Raw genomic sequence first — 27,987 nt, 5'->3', positions numbered from 1 at the left:
CTCGTATATATTCTCAAAAAGGACAATCCGAGGAAATTATCATCAGAGGAAACTCTAGTTGTAAGATCATCTCAACAGATTTCCGGAATAACAAGACTCCAATTTAGAGACATAAATTGATAGTGCATGCAAATAAATTTGAATTGTTAACTTAAAAATTGAAGATACATTGCTGAATTGGACAAAATAGCTCAGATAAAGTGATAGAAAAGCGAGAAGGGAAGGCAGAGAGAAACAGAATGAATTTCAGGAACGCATAAAGTATATTCGCTAAACCTTGTCGCCCAAGGCGACAGTCGCACAAAACGCTAACGCATGGCTCGTACGTACACGACATATGGCGGTGTTAGCTAACCAACTAGACTCGCATGGCTTTTTTCTGCAGCCATTATGACTGACAGCTAGTATATGCGATCCTGACGATATGTCCACCAGTGAAACCCAGTCCTTCTGTTTGTGGAATCAAGAAAGTTGTTCACTCATTTCAAGAATGCAGTATCGATTTTATTATCCGTATACTTTTCCAACAATTCTGATGATGACAATGGATCTATTTTGCTGAAAAAGTTATCTCAAATTTTAGTGGTTAGTAACACTGTGCACGCTTGTCAAGGCTTGCACAAGACTACTTTTTGTTTTGCCATAAAAGGGTTTTATTTGAAGCGAGGAAGTGACCGAGTGTGACAAACTGAAAAACGCCTGACTGAGTGAACGACCATAACTTGCAATAAAATCATCGCCAGCTATTACTTTCAACGGTTAGGATGGAGATTCCTTTTTTGTCCCTTAACGGGCCGCTCGAGCGGCGCGATGAACTGCCAGCCAGAGACTCTACCAGCTACTGCGATCCAGAATCCAGATCAACGCCAGATGCCATCTGAATCGCCCACTGCGATAATTAAGGAGGCATGAACGATCAATGTCAACTCTGCCAACGACGACAGACTCCTCGGATAAATGCCTCATAACTAACTCAATCCCTGGCTTCCTAATTAAATATCTATCGTTTAATTAAGAATGATTTACCGTCTCGGCAGTGAGTCTGGTAGTCGAGACTTGGCAGGCAGGCACAGCACCGGCTTCTACCATTACATCCAACGCTGCCCAATCAATGCAGGAATTATCCTCATTAGGTCGATCCGCGGTCTGGCTCAGTTCGCTTCGGGTTGAGCCTTGCTAGGAGACTCGCGAGGGAGAAAGAAGGAGACACAGATAAGTAAAGAGAGAGAAGGAAAGAGAGTGTGAGAGAGAGAGAGAGAGCAAGAGGTAAAGAGGAAGAAAAGAAAGTCGCGCTATTAGATCCAGAGCTGGTTGCGCCCGGATCGAAGAAAAACTGGAAATCCGCGGACTCTTGACGGGACCAGGGGGATCGCAAGAGTACCTAAGAGGGACCTTGGTGTACCCGATGCTCACCAACTATCTCTCTCGTTCACTCTTTCTCCCTCTTTCTCTCTTTCAGGCTCTACCTTTCGTCTCTCGCTACCATCCAGCAAAAAAGAGTCGCTGACTTCGAGTGACAACTTAGCGAGCCGCGGCTCACCTCGCCGTCCAACGTCAGGCCACACACAGACTGTCTTGTTCCCAATATTGACACGAATGATACTTTCCTATAATCCGTTTCTTCATGGAGAAATTCGCATTAATTAAAAAAAATTTTTTTTCTTTTATAAGTACACTTATCACGTATAACAGATGATTGCGGCTCCTGGGCTCATGAACCAGTTAAATCGTGAAAGAAAACGGAAAATGGCATTGAATTTACTTTCTGGTTGAATCTTTTAAAATTCGTAGAAAAAAAAAGAATTAATCTTATTATATATAGTATAAAATTTGGCATGTTTAAAATATTCCATTTTCAAATTCTTTAACTAGCGTTTTCCTTTCAAAATTCTACATTTCTTCAAATCTATAAAATCAGTTAAATTTTACTACAAATTTAATCTAAATATGGCTAAATATTAGCAAATTTCAACTAATTGGTGAAGCAAGAAGATTGCCTTCATTTAAATTTTAATTAGTTAGATTTATCTAATTTTTGATGTAATATAACTAATTATAAATTAGAGAGGCAGTTTTAAGCACGTTAAATTTAAAATTGCTTAAACTTAAATTGCTTAGACTTAATTTGAAAACTTAAATATTAACTCTCATAACGGAACGTTATCCTTTTAGTCCTTTTAGTCCTTTTAGTTACTTTTTCAAAATATACGTTTACGATAACCACATTTTAAATCATTTTTTGCTATTTTAACTTATATTATTTTTTTCCTACCATCTTATTTTTACATATTTGTTGTTGGTGAGGAACGTTAACTTATATGCTTTAAGACTAAACAATTTGAAATTGAAAACCTTATTACTTAAATAGTTTCTTCACTATTCGTACCTCAAATTCTGGCTATTCCTAAAGAAAATTCGGCAAGCCTATTAAATATTCTACTTGGGATTTGGATTTGTTCGGTTAAAACATCAATTTTCTAACAATTTACTTAACAATTTCGGTACTCAAATTTCGGTACAAATAACCGGTTTTTTTCGGTACGTTTACATTTTCGGATTTTAAGTCATTTAAGTGGACAACTTTGAATGATATAACTAAAAATTCAATATTTGAAGCTTAATAATAAAAATTCTTGAACTATTAGGTCTTTCAATCCAAAATTGTACAGCTTCCATTTGCTTAACGGTTAAGGTCTTCATTTCAATAATATATAATACTCTTTAAATGATTTAATTTGTCAACTTGGGCATATGTAACAGCAAGGCTTTCTCTTCGATCACCGAAGTTAAGCAACACTCGGCTTTGTTTATCACGCGGATGGGCGCCAATGTATTTACAAGCTTTTAAGCTTATTTCACTCTCGAAATAATACTGACATTATATTAATATTTAAATTTTAGGTCGGGACAATCATTAGAGCTTTGAATGAAAAATCGTACTTCTTTGAACGGTTTCAATCTGACATACAATGAATATTATGGTGTTTATTTTCGAATGATTGATTTTAACATTTAAAATTGTTATTCAATTTTGGAATTTTGTTAAGCAAAACTTCCAAAACTATTAAGGCTTTCAATTACATATTGGACAATTTGGAGCTTTTTAAAATATTTCATGTTTCAATTTAAAATATTTAATAAATGTTTCCAATGTAAAATCGTTCAATTTTAAGGGCTTACATTAAAATTCGTAATTTTGTAACGCTGCATTAAACTTTAATGCTCTAAGCTTAGGTTAAAAATTTCATATTTTATAAATTAAATTGATGAAGTGTGAAATTATGCGCACTGGGATCAAAGATTTAAACACAAGTATTTTTATTAACGAGTATTTTCCTTAAGAATTTTAAAAACCTTCAAATTATATTCCAAGATATTAAACAACTTGTCAACAAAAAATAGCCCCAAACTTATCTAACTGATTTCGGAAGTAGTCATGGAGAAGTGAAATATATCTCTATTACATATAGCGCGACTGTTCTATTTCTACTACGAATGGTAATAATCGTTTACAGAAAACGTAACATGTGGTTCAGCGAAGAAAAGCCGTAACTTTTCCGAGAAGCCAAGAAAAAGGCAAGAAATGACTTCTTCACACGTTGCCACTCAGATGACGCGCCACGTGACTCTGGGTTTCCGTGCATGTTACCGCCACCGGATACATAAAACACTTAACGGCTAATTTCCCGGTGGGTGTGACTGTTTACCACTCTTGGCAAAAGCAAGTAACATTTGACGCCTGCTGACAAATGTTAGGAGAGTCAGGCTCTTGCGGTGACACACCAGGTCAATAGGTCAGCCCAAACGCCAGGCGCCCCGAGTCGGACGTTGATCTGGTTTTTCTCTTGCATTTAAAAGACACTTCCTTTTTGTGTTCCTACTTCCTCGCATTTACTCTCTAATAGCTCTTTCTTTTAACTGTTATGCTTCAACGTCTAGCCATCAGTGTCCTAACTTACAAATTACATACATTTACAATTAGCGGCAGAACTTGAACAGATATCTGTCAATCTTTCTGTGAGCCTTACGCTTATAGGTGTTACAATATTTTTTTCTCGTGGCGACATGTCAAAGGGAAAAGCAGGTTTCATACTAACATCAGTCCAATCAGACAGAATGAAGTGGAAATTGTGCAAGGTTCTAGTGAATGGACAGCTTTGGAAGTGAAATAAAAAACAACTCACATTTTTAAAATGTTTTTCAATATAGCTGTTCTAGATAAGGATTTAATGGAATGTGCACAATTTACTAATTACGTAATTTTGTTTTATGTTTTATTTCACATTTTATAAACAGGATCTGATTAAAATATTCCACGCTCATCATTAAAAATTATACTATTTCCGTCAAAAGAGATTACTTGAAATGAAAGGTACCCATTTCTCGTCACGCGATGTCCCATTTAGTGAAATTGAGAAAACAACCCCTCTTGATGAAAATCTACCACTTCTGACTAAAATTTCTTATCCTAGCTGCTATCCAACAAAATTGGCTATAACACATTCATAATATTTAAATTTAGATTAATTATTGTTGATGAATAATAAAAAAAATTTAACCTGGAGTTCGAAATGTTAAGTTACAAACCGCCAAAAATCTTCACTGTTAAAAAAGACGTGTGATATAAATCACATTTTTTTCAAAAAGAAAAATCGAAATGTGGAAATACAAGACGAAAATTTAGGGATGCTAGACGTGAGATTCGTACCGGATCGAGTTGGCGACGTTGTCGGATCGAGGTCACTCCAACATTCAATTAACTGGCCAGTTTTACGGTGGCTATAAATACGTTGGCGCTTCGCCACTATCCACTTCGAGGATCAGCCAGGATACAAGAGAAATTACGATCAAGTAGCTTGCACGCTCCGTCTCATTGCTACATACAGGCAATTTGTCCTTTACACTCTATTATATTTTAAATTCAATTATAACTGTCACGTTTTAAAAGATGTTTTGAATTTTGAATCAAATTAAAAATTATACAATATAATATTCACTTGTCAACAAGAGTGCAGGGACTAAAAGGCAAACATTACTTAAATAATACTACTTGAATACAAATTTTGCCTTTGAAATACATGGATTCCATGTATCTCATGTTGCACCAACTCCATCTTCGATAAATGATACTTTACCCGGCGTATTACATTTATTTAATATTATTTACAGCAGGTTTTACGATGCCAATGATACGTATACCGAGTCTATCCCATATCAAATATAACGTCGTATACTGGAGAATGCATGGGAGGTTGGCAGAGGCAATAAATGTACGGCAAACGGCGTTTCCGATAGACACCCTTATACCTACCTACAGGCACCATCCCTCTATAAGCACCCATCGATACCTCTGATATATCTACATTACACATATATATGTATATATTCGTGTCCCATTCTCTGAAGATGGAAATCCCCAAAAAGCCATGATGCTTTTTCCACACTATTTTCTTTGAACCATTCCAAAATTTCAATTGTAAATCTTGATACTATCGTAAATTGTTCTCGTGCAAATCCGATTATTTGAATCGGTGGTATTGGAATCGGTCGTTCAAAAAACCTGCAGTTTATACGACGAGGAACCAAATGCGAAAGCGAGCACAAACTGAAATGTTTAAATAGAAAAGGCAAACAACAGGATTTTATGACCTGTCACTCCTATCTCTATTTCACTCTACCTTTCTTCTTGCATTTTCTTTATCTCTCTCGTAACGATAGTACTATATAGCCTCTGCGTCTCCGAACCCTAAAGTTTGCAGCTACCGCCCAGCTTATGTATATAGATACAAGGTTAAAGCTTCGACAGAAGTTGGACTAGGTTTACTGTACTCCACTCTACAGAGATGATACAACACCTTACGTTCTTTGCAATTGATTTTTCTCTTCTTACGTATCTGACCAAACAAACTTTTATTTTTCTGCAACTATGTGAAATTGATTACATTATACCGACTGTCAACCGCAGGTCAAATGAATCAATTTTCGACTTTGTGGTACGCTACCCCCTAATATTTTTAATGGACTCAAAAATGTCACCAAATAGAAATACAGAAATAGCTGAGCTATTTTAGGTGAGAAGAGCTGTGGGGCCTAAAGGGAAGGACGTTTTTTATCACTCATGCGCGTGACAAACCAGTAGCATAACGATAAAGCGCTGTGCCTAACGGCCTAACTGGATAACTGCGTCACGTTGCATCACAGTGCGTCAGTTCACTCTTAATATCCACACGGCTCTAATGTTTACGTTCAGAGAATTTGGATTTGAGCCAAAGGTCACTACCACTAACTGGCTCAAATCCAAGTTCGAATGCAGTTCCACCGTTAATTTCCGCGAAATTTGATGGAGAAACCTAAGCTCATTAAAAAAAAAGTTTATGTTAAAATTTGGTATTTAATTCTATACATCTCTATGATAAACCATCTTGTAAGGGATGAATTTACCCTATGCTCATTAGAAAATGAAAAAGAAATGCTGCGTTTTTCTATACAGCAATAGTAAAAATAAATTATTTGAAATAACTATTGTTAAAGAAGCATCTCCAACCCGAACAATGTTTTTTTTTTATTTAAGCTTCAGATTATCTCACAAAATTAATGATAACTAATTATTATTATTATTATATAATGGAGGTTTTAAATCATTTTAAGATGTACGTAGTAAACAAGCTTAATATTGAGAAAGGTGTCAATATGAAAATGTGCAAATAATGTAAAATAAAAATCTTAAACCTTTATTGGAAACCCTTCAAGACATCTATAATAAATAAGATCCTTTTTTCACTATCAAAAAGTACATCGTAATTCCTCAAATAAGAATTTTGCGATATACAATCAAGTTAATAAACTTCTTAAATATTTGTTTCCAAAATTATATCTGACCGATATGAGATACATTTTTAATAACTGTTTCAATAATTTACGCGATTTGGAAGATTCCATCTGTATTCATAATTTATTATGTCAGATAAATCTTGACTTCAACACTGATTTAAGTATGCACAATATACACACAAATTATGTGCAATGTACATACATGCTATGTATGTAGGTATTAATTACTCCCTCCATTTTAATGGATTTTAGAGTCTTCCAGAACCATTCCAAACAAAGCACTACTTTCGAGTCCCCCAAAATTACCCAGTAACTTTCAAGTAATTTGCCCTGGAAGGTCACTGACCTTATAAGGAGACCTTCAGTTTAAAGTTGATTTCCAACCAACCTCTTTATGTTATCTTAATCATACATTATAACATCGGATTTGTAAATTTTCAAAAGTGACACTTTTCCTAATATTTTTTTAAATTGGAATCTCTAGAAAGGTTAAGGTACGTATTTTATGAACCAATTTTACTCTAATTTTCGTTAAATTTATTTTAGGTTCATTGAAATTTATAAGAAACAGAGTGACAAATATTCAAAAATTAATTTTTAGCAAATATAAATTTGGAGAACCCTAATTGAACATAGTCGCTTTGAATTCTCACTCATGATACGCAGATGAGGGTGTAGCACTTCGAAGGAGGTTCCGTAGGTTTGAAGGTCTGCATAAGATCCTACTGTACAATCGATGCTCTCCCGCTTTGTATGTACAGGATTCGTAACCCCCATTCCTGCCTCGTATCTCCAAACCGCTATACTCATCCCCAACATATATCTATTCTATACCTCGGTGAAGTCGGCAGCACAAGGTCAGTCCAAAAAGGAAGGAGACTCGAAACCAAATTTGCAGGAATATCGAGGTCGAGTAAGCGAACTCGAGGGTTCTTCCAGGATAACGGCTTCGGGTTACGGAATATATATATATATATATATATATATATATATATATATGCCTAGTGAGCTACACAGTAACCCTCTACACCCGCTTCCCTTTGAATATTTTATGCAGACAATTCGCCAGTGCAGTTATTTCACGTTGGCTCCTCCAAAAAGATTCTGGAGTCGTGGCACGTTTCACTCCAATGCTCAGGCCAGGCCTCGCCTCAGTATACTACTCTCGATTGTCGGTCAGGACCATCTCACGATAACTTGAATGAAAACTACCTCTCTTCTTTAAAAAAGAAACAATCTCATACGCTCAAAAGAAATTTTAAATTTATTTTAAAATTATTTACCTTTACGATACGTGACACCTCTCCAGATAAAGATACTGTGCCTAAAAACAAATTATACTCACATAAACATGTTATTGCTTATATTTTATTGACATGTGAGGTGTAATAGAGGTCACTTTGTAAACCAGGTACTATCGTTACTGCGATAAATGTAAGTGGATATAACCTATATTGCCTATAGTTGGCGACCAGTACCATTTGCCTGAATTTGTTGGCTTGATATCCTTGCGAAGATCGCGCTTTAAGCTCGAGAAGTTGCCACTTCTGGCTAGAGGTCGGCTCCTTTAAAGCCCAGAGAGGGAGAACTTTTTTCAATTTGTTAATTCAGGGTAATCTTGAGGGTGGCTAATTTCAACCCCTCCTCATGGCTCCTTCACCGTCCACCCCAGCACAAGGTAGGCTACCCGCTTGCGACTTTTAATCTGTTTCTCCTTTTGTTTGCTGTCTTGCTCCTTTATTTCTTCTTCTCGATGAAAAGACCCCCAATTTTCTTGGCTAAAAGAATTAAATCTGAACATAAAACTCAAATAATTTCTCCACAAAATTTTTTCCTAGTCTAATATTCCATTAGCCTCTTTAAAAAAATCGCAATCAAAGTTATAGTTTTCTGTTAAGCTGATTCGATAAATTTTATATAACACTCCATAAAAATACAGAACTATTTGAAGATTTAAATAATTGCCAATATCCGACACAGCATTTGTATATTCATGGTAAGCACACGGTCGAACATGGCTAGTGTACACATGGGGTTGGTAATAGTATGACGGGCGTCGGCCATGTTGTCTTGACATTCTCCCTCGGGCTTTCTCGGGGGTGGATATATTTAGCTTGCCGCCTCCAGGGACCCTCGCCACCCCAGCTTGCCTCCCAACCTCCAAACTACTCCCGACTTATGATGCTTCTGTCCAACCAACCCCAAAACCTCGTATCGCAGCATCTGTGTGGTTTAGAAAATTTTGTATTGAAAAAAGAAAAGAAATCTTTAAGCACTATTAACGATCCAATTATCAGAAATTAAAATGTTATGTTCTACCTAGCTTCATTGGGTAAATGTACATTCTGTCTTGTTGCGTCTTCAATCAAATTTTCTATAGACTGCATTCCTGATTTCTAGTAATGGGTGGGGGTGGTTTGGGGTATATAGTCTTGGGGCTGGGTACCAGTTGCGGCAGAGGTTGCAAGAGATTTCCTTAGCTTTTCTACCTACCCTCGCGCCGACCTTACATACCCATCTATTCGACGGAGAAAGAAGTCATCAATATCTCGTGACTTTCGCTTCTGGCCATCTCCGGCCGTCTGAAGGGTGAAAGTGGACAAAACATTTTCAGTTCGGATGGGCGGAGTCACTCCTAATCCCCAGAGTCAAAATGGAAGTCTCGAGAGACTGGTGGCGGATCAAGTGTTGTCCGAGGACCGAGGGGTTAGGCCGGACTAAGGGGTTGCTTCACCAGTATCTTTCCCGTCGCATAAGATATTACGACAGGAGGAAAATTTTGAGAATATTTAAACTCTGCTCAAATTTTCGATTGGGCAAAGAAAGGCTAGAAATTTAAAGCCTAGAAGACCCTTCCAGTTTTCGTTGTGAAAGATCTTCCGCTATTGTTTCAACGACCACGCAAACGTATCAACCTGTCAATAACTATACGGTCTGCTCCAGCACCAGGAAAGCAACGGTGGCTTTCGATTTTTTCTCTTCCCTCGACCTATCGCTATTTTATCTAGAGCCGGCGATAAATACCGAAGCTTCCTCGACATACTTTTTGAGAAATATTGATATGTAAGTTTCAAAACAGTTTTAGAAAGTTCAACAATTAAACAAACTTTCAAAATTAATTTAAGTAATATTTTCTGGTTCCAATACAAAAAACTAAAGATTTATTATTTATACGGTAGGGTTGACCCTAAAAGCTGTTTAAGAAATTGAGCAACGTTTTTCAAAATTCCTGGTACAATCGTGCCACGCGACCACGAAGGTGAACCAGCGTACTTCGTGCTGAACAGAGTCTCTCAATTATTTAAAACGTCGCGCCCCAGAGCTTAGAGCGTGTACCGAATAACGTTTCAAGATTCACTTTCATTTTCCTTGCTTTCTCTTCCTTCTTCCCTGTGGTTGCCCGAAGCTCAGGAGGGAAAGAGACATCTACAGAAAAGAATCCATGGCGAATGAAGAAGGAAAAAATGCGGGTTGTAAGTTGCGCGGATAATTCTTGGAAGCAGAGGCCGTAGATGCTGCAGGAGCAACCCCTGAAACGGAGGAAATACGAGAGGGTGAGTAAAGAAGGGTGTGAGGGGTTGTCTGACTGCAATACAAGGCGTATAATTTCATACAATCTTGGAGAAACTCTCTCTCGCTTTCTCTCTCAGTCTCTTACATCCTCACTCTCTCCTCTAACCCCCTATTCCATAACACCCTTTCTTCCCTCTCGACTCCTCTTTCCCTCTTGCGTGTGACGTGAGTGGAAAGCAAGAGGGAAAATCGTCAGCTGGTGAGAAGTAGAAGGAGATGGCGAATCCCTCGGGACTATCGACTGCCGAGTCCCGTGGGGCAAGTCGATACTCCAGGGACACCGTCCTCTTCCAACATTCCCTCTATCTCCCTCTTGCAGACGCACACTTTTATATTCTCTCTTCCTTTTGCACCTTGATCAGTTCACTTTCTTCTTTGTCTCACCTCCTCTTTCCTCCACTATTCGACTCCTAAATACTCTGCGCAAGCGCTTTTACGATCACCTTTTTTTCAGACAAAAACAAACATCAGTCAACTCTCCATCTCTTGAAAGAAAAAACATTAGTCAGAAAAGAAGGCCAAGAATCTTCCTCGGAATCTTCTGCATATAAGAAGAAGCACTCGGCATACTAAAAGCAGAAGCAAAGTGGAAAACGCAACCACGGCTGACTCTAACTTCCTTACACTACTGCGCGTAAATTCAGTTTATCACTGAAACTCTTACTACTGATCGCTAACATAGCCAATTTTTTTTTTTTTTCAGCGATTGAATTACGAAATTGTCTCTTGACTCAAAGATTAACCACCTAATAGAAATGCAATTGTAAATGGAAAAAAATGTACGGCAAGTGCAGCTTGAAATATTTATAGCCGGATTTCAAGTGAGACTTAGTTACGTATGCCGGCAAAGTGTGCTGTAACGATAGGCGGTCAGGTTGTCAGCACTAGTAAGTTATTTAGCGGTTGAGGCAGTAGCAGTTGGCAGCACTGTCTAATTGTAACGACACCTTTGGGGGCCGATATTCACCCGTTCCATAGCTCCACCCTACTTCACCCCTGAGCGTTGAAGCGCTCAGGTACTCGCCCACTACCAACCACCCCATTCAACCCCTACGTCAAAAGCCCTCAGACGCCGTAAACCGAAAATACGACGACATTCCGCCGCTATAGATATTCATCGGATGTTTAAAAAAAAGGCTCTAGTACCCGTCACTGCGTTATGGTTGCAACTATTCCACTCAAATGTATACTTCAGACAAGCATTTTCCATTCTTGTGAAATCCTAAGGACACTTTATACATTATGAAAATTGTATCAAGGTAATAAATTATTTATAAAAATTGTGACTAATTTTTACTTTTTCATCATTATTTATCAGGATGGATCATGATAATAAAACATTTTTTTGATTAAATCAGGATTACATTTGAGATTTATTGAGTAAAAAATAAATTTTCATTAGGATCCCGTTAGGATTCAGAAAAAAGTCCCACTAAAGTACCGGGTACGAGACAAATCAGTACTAATGTACCAATTTACTTGAATATTTTAAAAGTCCAAATAGGGACGAAAATACTAGAAAAGTCCGACTTAACTCTTTTTTTAGAATTTTTTGCAAGTTTAAATTCCTGTTTCGAAAAAGTTCAAAATAAATGTTCATATAAAAAAATATTTCAGGACATAAGTACTGGAAAAGTTCCATTCTATTTTTTCAAATTAAAAAATAAGTACTATCAAATTTAGGAAACTGAATTTAGAATAAATCAAAATTTAAATTTTTCTTTAACGTCCCAACTTGGTCGTTTGATTCTTATTTTTTTTCATTTCTAGGAATTTCGTATTTAAAAATACTCTAAGAATTATGTCCTAGTGTTACACTATGGCGAAAAACTACAGGGAAAAGTCGGATAAGCGTTACATGGACGGCTTGTGAAGAAGGAAGTATCGGAAAATTGGCATAGGGAAGCCCCAACTACATTTGATAATGCACCGACAGTAGATAATTAATTATTAAAAGCATAAATATACTTAAAATAAATAATTTAAATTTTCTAATACATAGGGTATCAGCAACTATTCATTAAATTAAATTCATTACTTTACGTACATTAGTATTCTAAATTAATTATCATTTACTACAGGTTCATTATCTATTGTAGGGTGATTACGTTATTTATGGATAGCCTCTAACTTAAATTGATATTCATGCACATGTAAATTAAAATTTGAAATAGAGATTTGAAACTCAAAAATACGATAAAAAGGCCAAAGGGACCCATGCGCAAACATTATATATTTTATATATTGTATGAAGTATTATGTAGTATATTCATTTGTTTTCTGCAAGAAATCTATAAAGCAAATGAATATTATATTTAATACTTCACACTGTATATAAACTATATATATAATTTTTCCGCCTGGGGAAATCCAATGTGTGCAGTAAATTCAATCAAATCATTCTAAAAGCGTAGAAAATTTTCACATTATTTTGCTCGAAATTTGTCAAAATATATTTATTTTTCAAAATTCTTATACAAAAGACCATTATATTTATACACCAAATATTCAGTTGAAAAATAGCGAATTTAATGTTTTTTGACTTCATTTATTTTTTTGTATGCCATTTTAGGAATATAAAAAGAATGAGTGTTTGTGAAAATACTGAGAGAAAATAAGGCAGCCTCTTTGAGTTTTTTTGTTTTAAAAATGTTCTTCACCGCTAGGATAGTTTTGAAGGTTCCGGGTATAGTCCTGTTTCTACAGTACTATTTTAGGCAATAAATCTCAAGAATACTTATTACAAAATTTTTGAAAAGAATAAGGCGTAAGTTTGTTAGTACTGTTATTTCTATTTAAAAAAATTTAAGAAGAATTGGTATATTAGTACTGATTTTTCGTATACCCGATACTTTAGTGGTACGCTGTCTGGGATCCCAAATAGCACCAAAAATTCCGTTGAAGATTTCCTGAAACTCGCAATGCAAGGTCGGGAAAGTCTGGCAATATTGTACGGTAAGGATCAGAAGAGTTTGGAAAATGTGTATACCTCAATTGGATGCGCAGTAGTATTTATAAAAAAATTGAAACTAACACTTCCCAGGTACCTTTCTCAAACTTTTTTCTAAATATTTATGTTTGTGATTGAAAGAAAAAATTTCCCTCAACATTCGTTATCAATATTATTTGCCAAGCGAACATTTTAGTGGCTAAACGAACTTTTCCCTAACCGCTCAATGCAATATTACGAACCATGCATTGTAAGTTTTAGGAAATCTTCACTGAATTTTTTGTGATATTTGGGATCGGTTAGTTCTTTTCCTTACTTGTTTTCGGTTCGAACTACGAGAGGCAGAGGGGCTTCACATCTCCTTCTTTACACATGATATCAGAAGACTTCAAATTATAATTTTATCAGTGCGAAATTCAGTTGTTTTGCAGATTTTTTCGATATGCCTAATCTTCTTTTTTAAATTACATTTTCACAATTGTACTTAATTTAGAAATACTATTGTCATAAAGTCATGTCGCGATTACCGTTATCGACCTGCAATCAACATTTTCGTACTGTTACTCTTTTAACGTGCTGTGCGAGCATGCACGGTTGCTTTATTGCAGGGGCTTCTGATATCGCGGCTTTCGGTGGTAGGCAACTTTGGTAGAAAGGCAGGCAGGCATTATCATCTGATGAGGGTGAGAGAGGGCGAATTCCCTCCCCATGAAGTCTCCATGGCAACCCCTACACGGCCCGCTACGGCGTCGTGTCCTGCGTGCTTCCATGTCCTGCCAACATGGCGACGGCTAACCTCTCAAACTCTTCTACGGACGACGATAACCCGCTTATATCCTGGATTTTTTGTTCTTTCTTACCCCTCTTAACGTAGAAGATTCGCCGCGGATTAGGTATATCGTTTCTTCGTCGTCTCTGAATTCGTTCTGACGAGAGTCATAAAACCTTATCGACCATTTAACATCCTCAAAACTTCCACTCCTTTCAAACGTTCAAATTATTCCAATTTGTTTACTAAAAATAAAAAATAAACTAAATAACTGTATCTCACTTTTTATAACTTTTACTATATATAAAACTAAGCGCCGGGAGAGAATTAATTCCGCAAGCTTATCGTTAGTTGCTCCTTCACACTTCTGTTCATCAAGGCTGGAATATCGCCCACGGGGAGGAATTAAAAAACTACCACAGGCAAAATTAAGACAAATTTTTTAATAAACCCCTATTCCTTCTACTCTTTTACTTTTATAAATACGTAGATTCAGGCATTTCTGCATAAATAATTGCAGTAGTAAACGTGCGTTATGTACGATAATTTAATTTGTTGTCCTCTGATAAAACTTTTTATGTTAACTACTTGTCGAGAAACTAAAAATACTATTTCTGAGAACACAAACAAAATTATTGAAGAGAGTTGAAATATAGCCGTAATCAAACCAATTTTTTCAGTCTGTTCTGTGTCGGTACTTTTTTTAATTGAGTAAATCCTAAGCTCTTAAGTTTCCAAAGCGTGCCAAAGTGAAGGATTTTATAGAGATTCGAACAAGGTACACTTCCCAAAGAGGAATCCCTCTGTAAGGGAAGGTGCCGTATTTTCCTAAGCCAGTTAGCAAGACTCACGAGTTTCCTCTCAAAGGAACAAGAATATTAAAATCACATTTTAGCCACCTCGTTCGACAAACTCTCCCCCTCCTTCCTTCAACCGAGGCAACGAGGTTAGCAGGGATTAAGTGAGCTCGTGACGGCAAACTTATACACATAGCTCATTAGTTTGCATTTCGCTGTAATAAATTCACTCACCGAAGACTGATTCTGCTAATTCAACGCTAACTCAAAGCTAATGTCATTTCCAACCCAGTAGTGAAACTCGGTAAATCGAGCTATCAAAATTGTTGAAGCCTCTTACTGTCGCGGGACATTTATCAGATTTTCACTACGAGAGACAATTTTTCTTTCACTAATTAATTGAAAGAATATTTAAAATGCTAATGAGAGTCTGACTAAGGAAAGGTCTTTGCAATTGTTAAAATATGTCAAGTTTATGTAAGTCTTAATCGTTTTTAAGGCTCCCATGGGAACTCCTATCTGCATGGAGACATTAATAAGTCACACTGTGCTCACATATTCGAATAGGAGTGGTCCATAAATTGTAAATCGTAGTTATTCATGACAATGTGCGTAATACCCCTGTTCGCAAATATATATATATATATATATATATATGTATATGCGTGCGTGTGTATGTATATATAATTAAGGCACGAGAATGTGTGCTCATTCACACTACTAGACGTGGTTCTGATGCGTTTATGGAAATGGTAGCCAGGCATTGTCCGAGTGTGTGCCCAAGGCGCTGAGATAATTCAGCAATTCCCGTCTGCGCTGTCATCCATACCGGTTGTCCGAATTCGGGAACGTTGAATTTAATCCTTGAATTTCTCTCCAGATATGACAAGTATCTACGTGCCGAGGATTTTATATATGTTGCTGCTATTTCACTCAGATATGACTTTCAAAATTCACAAACATTTTCTAGGATAATTGAAAATCCCTGTATATTTTATTTAAAATTATGAAAGCAATGCAATATTTTCTTAAATCATTAAAGTGGGAAATATTTTTAAGCCTACATAATCCAATATCTAATGCAGACCTGCCCAGCGAGGAGAAATTCTCGACTGAAACAGATATTGGGTTACGCAACTAGAAACAGTGATGGCCATGCGACTTAACCACTTCTTCAGCCCTCTCCCACTTTTCAGAAGAAATGGAAGTAGAAGTTCAACTTCTGCTTTGTTCAGGAATTTCTCCTCGCTAGGCAGGTCTGATCTAACGCTATAGTTTAGCATTGTATGATATCGGGATGTGAATCGAGAGGGGTCCGGAGGGTAACTTTGAACAAGATCCTATGGTTGAAGCTATGCAAGCTCCTAAGACGTATTACTTAGTTCTGAATTATCCAGCGTTTCAGTAGTTGTTCGGCATCTGATGAGTAGCCTTGGTTCGTTCCTCTATAAGTAACATTTCCTAAGTCCATTTTTTCCTTTATTACATTCAGGAAATCTATCTTCATCTCAGTCTATTCACGGTAAATTCAAGTTCATCAGTTTGATCCCAAAATTGGATCAAAATGATATGCAAGGCTTTTATATAAATTATGATTTTATTATTTAATCAGAAAATCAGCTGTTCTGCGACCTCCAATGTATCCCAATCTGCATACATATTTTAATTTTAAGGCTGAATGTTCGAAGACATTTCTTACATTAAAAAAAAAATGAAAACTCTTTAAATTTGGTTGAAAACGCTAATTGGTCTACATAAATTTTCAAGGTTATATATTTTTGTTTGTGTTTATTCTTTTGCTAAATTTTCGTTGAGTATTCAACTATTTTGTTGAAAATTCTTTTCTTTTTTTTATTGTAACATCATCTTTTACATTTTTGGTTGAGAATTCATATTTTTTGGTTGAAAATTCAAAATAAATGGTTAAATGATTAACTCTTTGGTATAACTTCATCCCCTCTGTTATAAATATATTTATTCTGTCAAAAATTTATCTTTTTTGTCAAGCATTAATTTTTTTAAACTGAAAATTAAAATATTCCATTTTTGGATCAAAAGTTATCTTTTTTAGTCAAAAAAGCAACTACTTATTTGAAAATTGATCTTTTTATGAATATTTAATCTGTTTAATTGAAAAGTCAAGGTTTTCTAAACTATTTTTTTTTGTTCCTAGGAAGCTGTAAATCTTGCAAATAAAAAGTATAAAACCTGTCACTCGACGTATATTAATGAAGTTGCGTAAAAAATGATGTTGCAACCGCAAAAATGGATCATTGATTTCTCAGGTTGAAAATCAGAATCATAAACTACCGTTTTATATCCCGGGATTTACTGTGTTTTTAAAAATATAACTCGCAAAAATTATATGTAAAAACAATTATAAATATAAGTTTGGCATTCTAGAGAATTCAAGAATTAAATTCTTAAGTTAAAATTTTTTTTTCGAAGGTCCCATTCGCATTAGTTGCTTTTTTATTTATCATACTTCCTGGAAGGATACGAAGCGCCAAGTATGAGGATGCTGGATGGCGATGCTCTGAGGGTCAGGGGTAGAGCAGGGGTGGCTTAGTGCAGGGGGCGTAATGGAAGCTTGTTAAACATTAAGCATCCCCTGATACCTTCCTAACCCCTTACTAACCCCAGTTAAGGTGTATGCAAGAAACATACAGCTCTGGGTTACCTGTACCTTATGCCCTCACTTTCGTACATATTCTTATTAATTGAAGTCTTGGTCATTTCAAATATGCACAGCCAGATTATTATTCTCATGCGTAGATATCCATCACAAAATTCACGAGAATTACATAGCCAAACTTGTAAAAAACGATTAATTGAAATAAAAATAAGGAATGCGTCCCCTGCTTGCTCGCCCTCTAATTGGAAATATCACTAAAAAACGACCCCAAAGAATTTATCGCATTCTAGTAATTGTCTTAAGAATGCTTAGTGTGCACTAATCGTTGAGTAAGAAAAGTTAATAGATCCTCAATATAAGTGTCCCTTTGGTGGTGATCCTGATAACTAGGATTTCATTTTCATCGTAGTCAGGAACCTATTTGTCTCTGACTCCTAGTGTTAGTTGAGTGATAACGAAAACCTCCCAGAAGGGTACTTTGGAACGTTGGATCGTATTAATAGGTGATTAGCACACTCCACAAAGCACACCCTTAATTGTGCTGAGTAGACAGAATTTTATTTTTCTCCAAACGCGTTTTCCCAATGAAATAATTCATGATAGTTTGATTCTGAAATCGCTTCTTGTCGCGTAAGTAATAAAAACAAGGGTTCTCTTTGAAATTCCCATCGCGTTTGTTCCACTTACTGGAGAAAGAAGGGAGGTTTAAATATGATTAAGGATACCAGCACCTTGAAGAAAATAGATTTCTAATGCACTTGATGGCACCCTATTTGGTACTATTACCCGTAAGTCTGTCAGTAAGCTCCCTACATCCATTCACCCCTGATGGAAATATACTTACACCGGATCAGAAGCTACTTATATACTTCCGTCTCATATTTAAAGTTCTCTCTTAAAGTAACTTTATTATTAAAATAGTACAGAACATTTTCAGATTTTAAAAGTACTTTCCCCAAATATGAGGCCAGGATATTTTTATAGCAATGGCTTTGTTGTTCAGCCACTAACGAATTGACAGAGAATAAAATATATAGAGAGCCAGTCCACTTGCGTCCGATTGTAAAATCATCCCCGAACTGCAGTCAAACGTCGAAGCATGCCTTTTCATCCCCGATATAAAATGAAATAAAACGATGCATGGTGAAGTGAGGTGAGTCGAGCCGCGAGAGAGCATTTGCTACAAGGGTGAGCGGTAGCACGGGTGGGTGAGAGGTAGCACGGGAGTGTGAGGGGTAGCATGGGAGAATCGAAGGCCCAATAGATGTGCAGTGTTCCGCTGTTTTCAGTTTTACAGCGTGCAACTTGGCATCAGAATGAAAAAAGCTTGGACTATTTCAGCGACGTAGATGAAAAAAGCTAAATATCGGTGAGTCTCGCTTACACGACGGGAGGGAGGAAGGGTTGCTTGTTGAACTCAGGCAAACAGACTCCAATGAATTCAATCAAACCTTGCAATAAATCATCGAACCTCGCACGGCCAACTTTGTTTACCTTTGCCTCACGTGTACCAATTATCAGTTTCGCAGCACTCGATCTTTGTAAAAACACTTTTCACGTATAACAGGAAATTTATACAACTGCGCAGTTCTTGTAAGAATTTCATGAGTTCTCGAATGAAATTATTTTTTTATATCTTCTTTAGTTTACAAAAAAGAAACTATAAAAAAATACATAAGAAACGCGACAATTTATGACTTCATATAATGCCATGTGCCTTTAGGATTTCCTAATGAAAAAGCCGGACTTGAAAATCATCAATGCGTATCAAATACAAGAACAATTTCCCCAGTCTAAGCGAAATAACCTGCTGAGCGCCAGGGTTGTGCGAACATACTTGAAGAAGAAAAATCTAATAGACGCCCCAGAATTGAGTTTATCCCCTGCTCTAAGAAACTAACGCCCGGCGCTTCAACGCTGCTATCGATGCCCCATCGGGCTGGGAATGAAATCCAGTTCGCATTTGAATCAGTCTGTAACGCAATCCATTAGTCTCTAACAGCCAATACTTCCCTGAGGCAGAATAGAAGAAAACTCGTGCAAGGAGCAAGCCCACGGCACTGGGTGTCGCGAATGATTAGTGTACCCTTCGACCTTGCACAAGGGTGTGATATCCATCTCCTCCTCCTCATCTGATCCATCCTGGAATCTCTTTCATCTCTTTCCTCGTACAAGTTTTCGCACAAATGTAGTCGTCAGCAACGAATCGTTCTTGACAGCTGGCTAAGACAATAATCTCGGAGAAGTGATATCTTTCATCTCAGGGACTCTCAAGCTCATTAGAGTCATAATAGTATTAATCCGACCATCTCCGACAGATATCTCTCAATTATCTGACAAAATAAAGAAAAAGAAGGATAGTTAGCTATCTGCGGCGATTTTAACGAGACATATTTTTTTAAGACTTCGTAGTCCATCAGCACCTGTTTTCAACCGTCTCTAACGAGGTGTAGGTGTTATGTGTGTAAAGGGTCGATAGAGTTTCTATCCTCTGGAAGGTGTGGTACGATGCCTCAGGCAAGAAGAGACATGGTGTTTAGAGCGAGATCTCTTTCCTCGATAAGCTACTGTACAATGCTTTGAATACCCATCCAGCATTTCGATAGGATCTTAACGCCTTCTTAGAGTGAACGAAATTAAATTCGCCTTGCTGTCAAGAAAGGTTCTACGATATATAATCAACACTCGTAAACCTCAAATCTCTATACTTTAATGATTTTCTTTTCATTATTTGGAACATTTAAAGTCAACCTAAAGCTTATATTAGTTTTTTGTTGCGGGTACGAGTAGTTTCAATGAAGCTACATCTCTTGCTTTGCGGAAATACGTCTGGAAAGTATGCGTTTGATTTTTCCATGGAATCTCGAACGCTCTCCACAGGGGGATGACAATGGCATCCCACGGGACGAAGGCCTACCAACCCTCTCGACTCGTCTCGCTCTGGCCTACTCCTGATTGTTTCCTGTGCGTCTCTTCCACTTCTAGATCCTCCTCGATTCACATATCTACCCTATCCTTCCTCAACCTCCCCGCGTACAGTCACGAAAAATTCACCGAATTCAATATCCCCCGATATTCTACATAATTCATGAAAATTGAGCCGTCGGCTTTTTGGCTGCGCGTACCTGCTATCCAACGGTGAATCTTCCATCTTTCTCCTCTCTTTACCCTATACTCGTTTCTACATTTTCACCCTTTCCACCCTACCTTACGTCACATCTCTCTCCCGAACAGCTCAAGACCTTCCAATATTCGCGATATCTCGAGTGGTAAGCGTCGCCTAAGTTGCGAAAGTAGTAAATGCACCTTTCTTACTCAGAAATCTCAGAATCTTATCACTCGTTCCTTTTTTGTATATTTCTTTAAGATAAGATAAATTTATACTGTCAGGGATTGAAACCCCTAAGTTTTGAAGGATCCGGGTACCTTAGTGTTCCAGTAGGGGTCAGAAGGGTCCTGGTCGGACCCGGAATCTTAAAAGTCCAAAGGGTACGTGTGCGAACCTTTTAATGAGAAACGCGGGTAAGACATAACAGAGACTTGAAGACGAAAGAGACAAGTGTAGGTAAAAAACACCATCATACGCTGAAAAATAGAGGAGAGGAAGCATGCGAAAGAAACAAGCAACCAAAAACATAGGCGGAATTCTACGTCAAAAAAGTTTTCGGATCTATTTCAAACCCGGGCACTTAAAAAACCCTTTTAAATTATTAGACATTTAAGGAGCTGCAATCTGTATACTTGTGGCACACTGTTTTCTATGTTACGGCCCCATTTGCTTATAAAGGTTGGAGAACATGTGAGTCGGGGTTTAATCTAGAGAAATGCTGAATAATAGAGGCAAGTGAAGCAGGGTCACGATTGGCTTATGCAGTATTCAGGCTCGCTTTCCGGCCGAGTTCGCGTTCTAATTAAGTTTCCGACGTTGAAGAGCGTTAAGTACCTTGTCAACCGTTTAACCCTCGAGTATAACCCTATCTCTCTCTCTCTCTCTCTCTTTGCTTTCAGATTCTTCCTCAAGTTCTTCCTCAAGTGCAACCAGAACTGTCTTAAGAACGCTGGGAATCCACGGGACATGAGACGTTTCCAGGTGAGAGCGTAGAAATTTAATTTGAATTAATTGAGAAGCTTTACAAAGATGAGATTCAAGATCTTGACAAATTCTATATGGTACGATTTTTTCAAAGTATTTTATAATTTTTCAGAACAGTTCTTAATAAAAGATTAATTATACAATCCATTTTTTATTGAAGTCTTTTAAAATCAAGAATTTCTTATAAAAAGGGAGATTTGTCAAAATAATTCATGGGGGGGGGGAGAATTGAAAGTAGGGATGTATATTATGATTTTTACAAAAAGCGAACGTGTCACAAGTTGAGAGCCCTATTGAAGAGACTTGTAATCGATGGGGCCAGCAATTAGCTCAGAACGGCATCAGCTATCCTCATTCCATCCCTTATCCTATATAACGGCGCGTCCCACTATTCCTTAGCGTATCTCGCTACCCTACCTCAGCGAGACTCCACGCGCCAAAACAAAAGACAGGATTAAAGAATAAAATAACAAAAACCACGATATTGCCTCTTCACCCTTTCTTGCTTCTACTCCCCCTCCTGCTGTTTCATCTGTCTTGACCCTCGTCTCGTACTTTTGTTGGCGTAGTTCGCGGTTCAACGCGCGGCGGAACCTCAACCAAAATTAAAAAATTTACTAGACTTACAAATTTCTTAGGGAATTGCTAATCGCTGAAACTTGAAAATTAAAATGCCAAGGTTTGACTTGAGGAAGATTCTTTTCTCGCTTCTCTTAGAATCAAGATAACAAGGAGATTGCAAAAATGTAATCATAGAGGGGAATCTTTTTAAATATTTTATTCTAAGTCGTCGAGAAAATAAAAATAGAATACGAAAAAACAATTTTTTTCAGGTTGTCATATCTACCCAAGTTGGAGTAGAGGGTCCCTTATTGGCTGTTTCTGACAATATGTTTGTGCACAACAATAGCAAACATGGACGCAGGGCGAAGAGGCTGGATCCGAGTGATCCGGGCGAGTATAACAGTGAGTACTACTTTTTTAAATCACATAGTTATTGATTCAACACTTTGTTTTGAATCTGCTTTAAAATTCTAAATTTTCTTTAAAGAAGTCAAAACTTAAGTAAGAAATCAAAGAATTTGACCGCTTAAACTTGCTTACCTGTTACATTAGCGTTATGCATTATGTACTTAACTTAGGTATGTTCGCAGAAACGATCTACTACACCGCGGACGGAACTTTAATCAGCAAAGGTGATTATATGATCATGCTATACAATTAAATCCTGTAATTTGGTAATCGAGTTTAAGCGGCCTCATCATTTGATCTACATCCATCCTTCTCCCGAGTTCGTAGGGCATAATTGTTTGATATTATTCAGTGATTAATTCGAGTTACATAACATAATACAGTCAGTCCTTAGAAATAAGTGTTCTAGATGCTTGCTGATTTTGTCTCACGTAACTTACGTTCTAATTGCATAGTTCTACTTAAATAAGTTACTCAGATAAGTGGTACAGTTCTCTGAGTTACTATAAGAGAATTCGGAGGATCGGTAACAACATAGGCTTCTGGAGGTTGGATAAATGGAAGGCACGCGGAAAGTAAGGGGAAAAGGGCGTAAGGAGTCATAGGGCAATTCAGCAAAGTTTGGCCTCGGCCGCGCATACAAACTGCTGATATCATCCCCTCACCAACTACTCCCTTTGACTTTTCTCCGTTCATTCGTTTCTCGGGTCCTACCACTATTCGCAAGACAAGACAAGATGTAAATCAATGGGAGTAGGAAAGCGAAGAATCCATGATGCCATTCTCTCCCTTGCCAAGGTCTCAGGCTTTCTTTCCACCCTCCTGATTCTGTCTATCGCCCTCTCTTTTCCTCTTTCAGGACTCACTTAGCCCCTCTTTCTTCTCTCCTCTCTTTCACCTTTTGTCTGGTTAGCTGCCATGGAGCGCAAAGACACGAGGCGCAGAATTGGTTCTTTCTTCTTCTCTCTGGTTTTCGCTCTTATTTTCCACCCCTCTCTCTCTTCCGTCTTCCTTTCGCTCTCTTTCTATCTTTCTCTACTCTCCGTGGCTGAGAACGCTGGTTTGTGAATGCTAAGTTTAAGCTATCTCGGACGTCTTCTTTTCTCCTCTTGATTCCTCCCCCGTCGAAAACTGGGTGCTCCCATGCCATTACTCCCTTTTCAACCTTCTGAAACGTCTAAACTCGCATACAAATGAGAAGGACAACTGTTTGGTCCAATCGATTTTTCTTTTCATAAGTCTTGTTTGTTCTAGGAAAAACATGATTTAAACTTTTTTTTAAATTTTCTGGTAAAAATACTTGATTTTGGATTAAAGTTAGGGTTCAATGATCAATTAATTAATCTTGCAGTGATCAGACAGTTTGAGGACAAGAAATTTTTAAATACGGTGAGTTTATAAGTGAGGGATAGAATTAGGAGTGGAAAAGTAGAAAAAGGGTTGTTTCCAAGAGAAACAAAACTGAAGTAGTAATAGTATCCTCGCAAGACTGGAGATTTTATTTACTCTTAATTGGTGCGCTTGGTTCGGCCTATTATCCCTCGCTCTCACTCTCTCTTTTAAAGTCTTCTTTTCAACTACTCCCTTTATCGACGATTCGTTGTCCGATTTGTTGGTCAAAGTAACGCGACGTTTGAAAGCTTTTTCTGACATTACGTAATTAGATTCTCTTAAATTCCTGTCATGTTATTATGAACGTGACGCTTCCTACCCATAGTTAAAGTCAAGAAATTAAGTAATCATGACCACTTATCATTAGTTAAATATTAATACGTCATACTTAATTTTGCCACTGATGTTCATCAACAATAGTTCAGAATACCAACAATATAATTTCCAAGAAATTATTTGGATCACATGAAAGGCAATCGGAGTCATTCGTAATCTAGAGGGTGTTCCATAAAGCGCTGTTGTTGGAGGGTGAGCGCGACAAACGGCTCTCGCGGCAGTTTGTTAAGAGCGACGAGATTTATTATTCGCATTCAGCGGCACCGGAAAGTGTTTGAGAGTCACTGGTAGCAATATACCATGATGTCAGCCACTATGCCGTGGCTTGGTTCCTGCCGGGTTGGTACACTGCGGGGGTGGCTTGGCTTCGCCAGGGTATAAAATGATATCATTGGGTTATAAATTTCAAGCAGAGACACTGGCGGCCTGATCGTCCTCCCTCCATCTTGTTACAACCCTTCTTTGACTCTCACTCTCGTTCCTCCTTTCTCTATTTCTCTCTATCTTTTTCGTCTTTTCAATCCCTCTTTCTTTTCTTATTCCTTTCCCCGTCCCACTCGATACTCTACCACAACCCCGTATTTTACCCCCCCCCCCACTTGAACATGAAATCCCCTGCTACCACGGGAAATATATCTGCCACTCGGCCTCGACTGAATAAACAGAATATTCAGATAATTTTCCATATCCCAACCCTTCAACCAACCTTACTCGATCCTCAGTTGTGCACAATTTCGTGTTACCTTTCATTCTTCTCTTACACCCCACGCGCCCTAATTTTTTTTTCTTTTTTCGTTAGCCATTGGAAAACAAACTTCACCGACGAGCAAACAAACGAAATGAAAATGTACTTGCTTTATAGAGTAGCTGTGCGTTTGAATCATTGAAATAAATTTAAAGTTTTCTAAGTTGATTTTTATTATCTGTTTTTGCAATCTTTACTAATTACGTGCTTAATTTTTTTTTAATTACAGGCCTCTATCCTCCCATACCTGTGGCCACTCCTTGTATAAAAGCTATATCACCTAGTGAAGGATGGACACAGGGCGGTTCTACGGTGATAATAATCGGGGACAACTTCTTCGATGGATTACAAGTTGTATTCGGAACTATGCTAGTATGGAGTGAGGTAAGTCTCTTAAATTTCTATCGGTTTTCTTCACGGATTTGACAATTCATCTTTTTAACATAAATTAATTTACTCCTTATTGCAGTTAATAACGGCACACGCTATCAGAGTACAGACCCCTCCGCGGCAGATACCTGGTGTTGTTGAAGTAACACTATCCTACAAAAGTAAACAATTCTGCAAAGGATCTCCAGGAAGATTCGTCTATGTCTGTAAGTACTTTTGCAACTTTAAACTTTGAAGGTTTCGATATTTAATATTCTTTTGCATACAAGTATTTATAATACTTATAATTTCAGCCTTGAACGAGCCGACAATCGACTATGGCTTTCAAAGGTTACAGAAGTTGATTCCTCGACATCCTGGCGATCCGGAAAAGCTGCCGAAAGAGATTATTCTGAAAAGGGCGGCTGACCTTGCTGAGGCGCTTTATAGTATGCCTAGAGGCGGCAATTCTAGTATCTCGGGAGCACCAAGGAGTCCAGGTACAGGTCATCCAGCAGCACCCCCTACATCTAGTTCAGCCACAGCTTTCAACTCCTATACGGGTCAATTGGCAGTCACTGTCCAGGAAAATGGCAGCGCAGCCAAATGGACGGATGGTGAGTTTTCATTTACAATTGTCAAATAAGATATATCCAATATTTGTTTAAAAAGATATAAAATTTGATTATAGGGTTTACAGTTCGACTCCTTTTTACCTAATTCTTCCTTTCTCCTTTTCTTTATTAAATTGAAAATGTCTCTTAAAATGCTGAAATACCTAAATACCTAAAATCTATCATTCTTGCCTTTTATCCCTTTTCTTCCACAAAGTTTCGATTTATGTTTTAAATATTATCATGAACAGACATTCAAAAGAAGAGGCGTTTAAAGAATTTATTTGTGGTGATATTCTTTTATTTTTAAAAGTCGTCACTATATTTTTGTAGTTTTCTAAAAGAGCAGTTTCAAAATTTGTGAAATGTAAAACTGAATCAAAACTATGTGGTCGTAATTTAAATTTTAAGAGTAGAAAAACTTGCATTATAATAAAAGAAAAAATCAAAATTAAACTTGCGGGAGTTTCTAACTGAAAATACGTTAGAAAAAATTGAAAAGTCTAAGGAAACAAAAAAATTCTTTGTAAAGTCCATCTGTGAACCACTTTGAAAAACTTGCGGTTTTTTACTTACATTGAATACATGAAATAAAAATGCACAATACGGTGGAATAAACATCTATCTACTCATAAAAACATATTTTCACAAAATTTAGAAATTGGATAAATGAAATATCAATTAATTCAAACATGATCCTGTTCGTTTTCTAAGGAAACAAATTTTAAGCACAATACTCACTACCATGTGAAAACCGGCATAAAAAGGCATTATTTAATTCTTATATGACCCTTGTACAATTCAAAATATGCCCATAAAGTATAGAACGTTTCTAATCATAAAATGCTAATAGTTATGAAAATATCACATCTGATGATGTATGTTTACTCCTGGGCACCTTATAAGAAATCCCTCTTTTCTTTCAATTTCCTTTTTCCTCAAGTAAATACCCTTATTTACTAATAATATTAAATTACTGAAACACTTATTACGAATTAAAATAAAACTTTCATATTAGTGAATGAACATTGTGATACAATTGAATTTGAAGATTTTTCATTTGACGTAGGAATTTGGAACATTGAAAGTTTTTGATCGTGGTGAAAGCACACTTTAGGCAACTTTAGTCGTGAACGATCGGATACTGACGAGTTCGTCTGACGGGCAGGTTTCTATTTCTAGACGGAGGTTCGGTAACGACAGGTGCCGGTGCTGGAGGCGGTGGCAATGTCGACGCCTACAGGCAAAGTAGCAGTGCAAGTCCTCGGGGGGTTGTAACCAGTGGTGGTTACTGCGGAAGTTCCGCCAGCACACCGCATAGTCACAGCACCAGCGGAAGCTACTCCGTCGCCAACCCCTACACCGGAAGTCCGACTCTCTACGCCTCACGTAAGTCTAAACCGGCCTAATTAAGAGCGCCGACCTCTATTATTTGCAAGCGCTTATCTTCTTAACATCCGAGATACGTACGGAGATGCACAGTCTTCTCAATTAATTTTACATTCTCAACTACAGTACCTACCGCTCAGCTTGACTCAAATTCCAACTATGTATAAATTATTTCACATACTCAGAGTGAATATTAAGAGGAGACACCAGTGAATCTTTTACCCATTGCATTTTTATTCATGCAGTATTTTAATCAGAGTTTAGTACATTTTCACAGGTAGTAATGTAACCATGAGGTTGACCAAAATCCAAAATTATTAGAGCATCTTTTAGAAGTACCGAACTAGGGTGGTTTAAAACCAGCTTCTTAAGCCAGATCCCCTTATTTTCTATTATTTGAGAAAATGAGGATAGACGAATTTTTTGGGACAAAAAAATTATCTGGTGTTAGCCCATTAAACGTTTTAAATATTCGATGGATCCTTTAAAATCCCATAAAATAATTATAGTATAGAAGAGCAA

The 27,987-nt window shown here is 37.3% G+C and overlaps 1 protein-coding gene across 2 annotated transcripts in view; it reads left to right on the top strand.

The window, feature by feature from the left end:
* LOC117174565 (transcription factor collier) overlaps nucleotides 1–27,987 on the top strand; it is a 117,845-nt gene that overhangs the window by 86,290 nt on the left and 3,568 nt on the right. For both annotated transcript variants that reach the window (XM_033363786.1, XM_033363785.1), the window contains exons 7-12: nucleotides 21,564–21,645; nucleotides 22,482–22,614; nucleotides 25,323–25,477; nucleotides 25,563–25,689; nucleotides 25,777–26,079; nucleotides 27,259–27,465. In XM_033363786.1, coding sequence (XP_033219677.1) covers nucleotides 21,564–21,645; nucleotides 22,482–22,614; nucleotides 25,323–25,477; nucleotides 25,563–25,689; nucleotides 25,777–26,079; nucleotides 27,259–27,465 — 1,007 coding nt within the window. The remainder of the gene's footprint in view (nucleotides 1–21,563; nucleotides 21,646–22,481; nucleotides 22,615–25,322; nucleotides 25,478–25,562; nucleotides 25,690–25,776; nucleotides 26,080–27,258; nucleotides 27,466–27,987) is intronic.

The sequence above is a fragment of the Belonocnema kinseyi genome, chromosome 6, assembly GCF_010883055.1.
Source record: "Belonocnema kinseyi isolate 2016_QV_RU_SX_M_011 chromosome 6, B_treatae_v1, whole genome shotgun sequence".
NCBI classification, from domain to species: domain Eukaryota; kingdom Metazoa; phylum Arthropoda; class Insecta; order Hymenoptera; family Cynipidae; genus Belonocnema; species Belonocnema kinseyi.
This window is presented reverse-complemented; position numbering and strand designations above follow the sequence as displayed.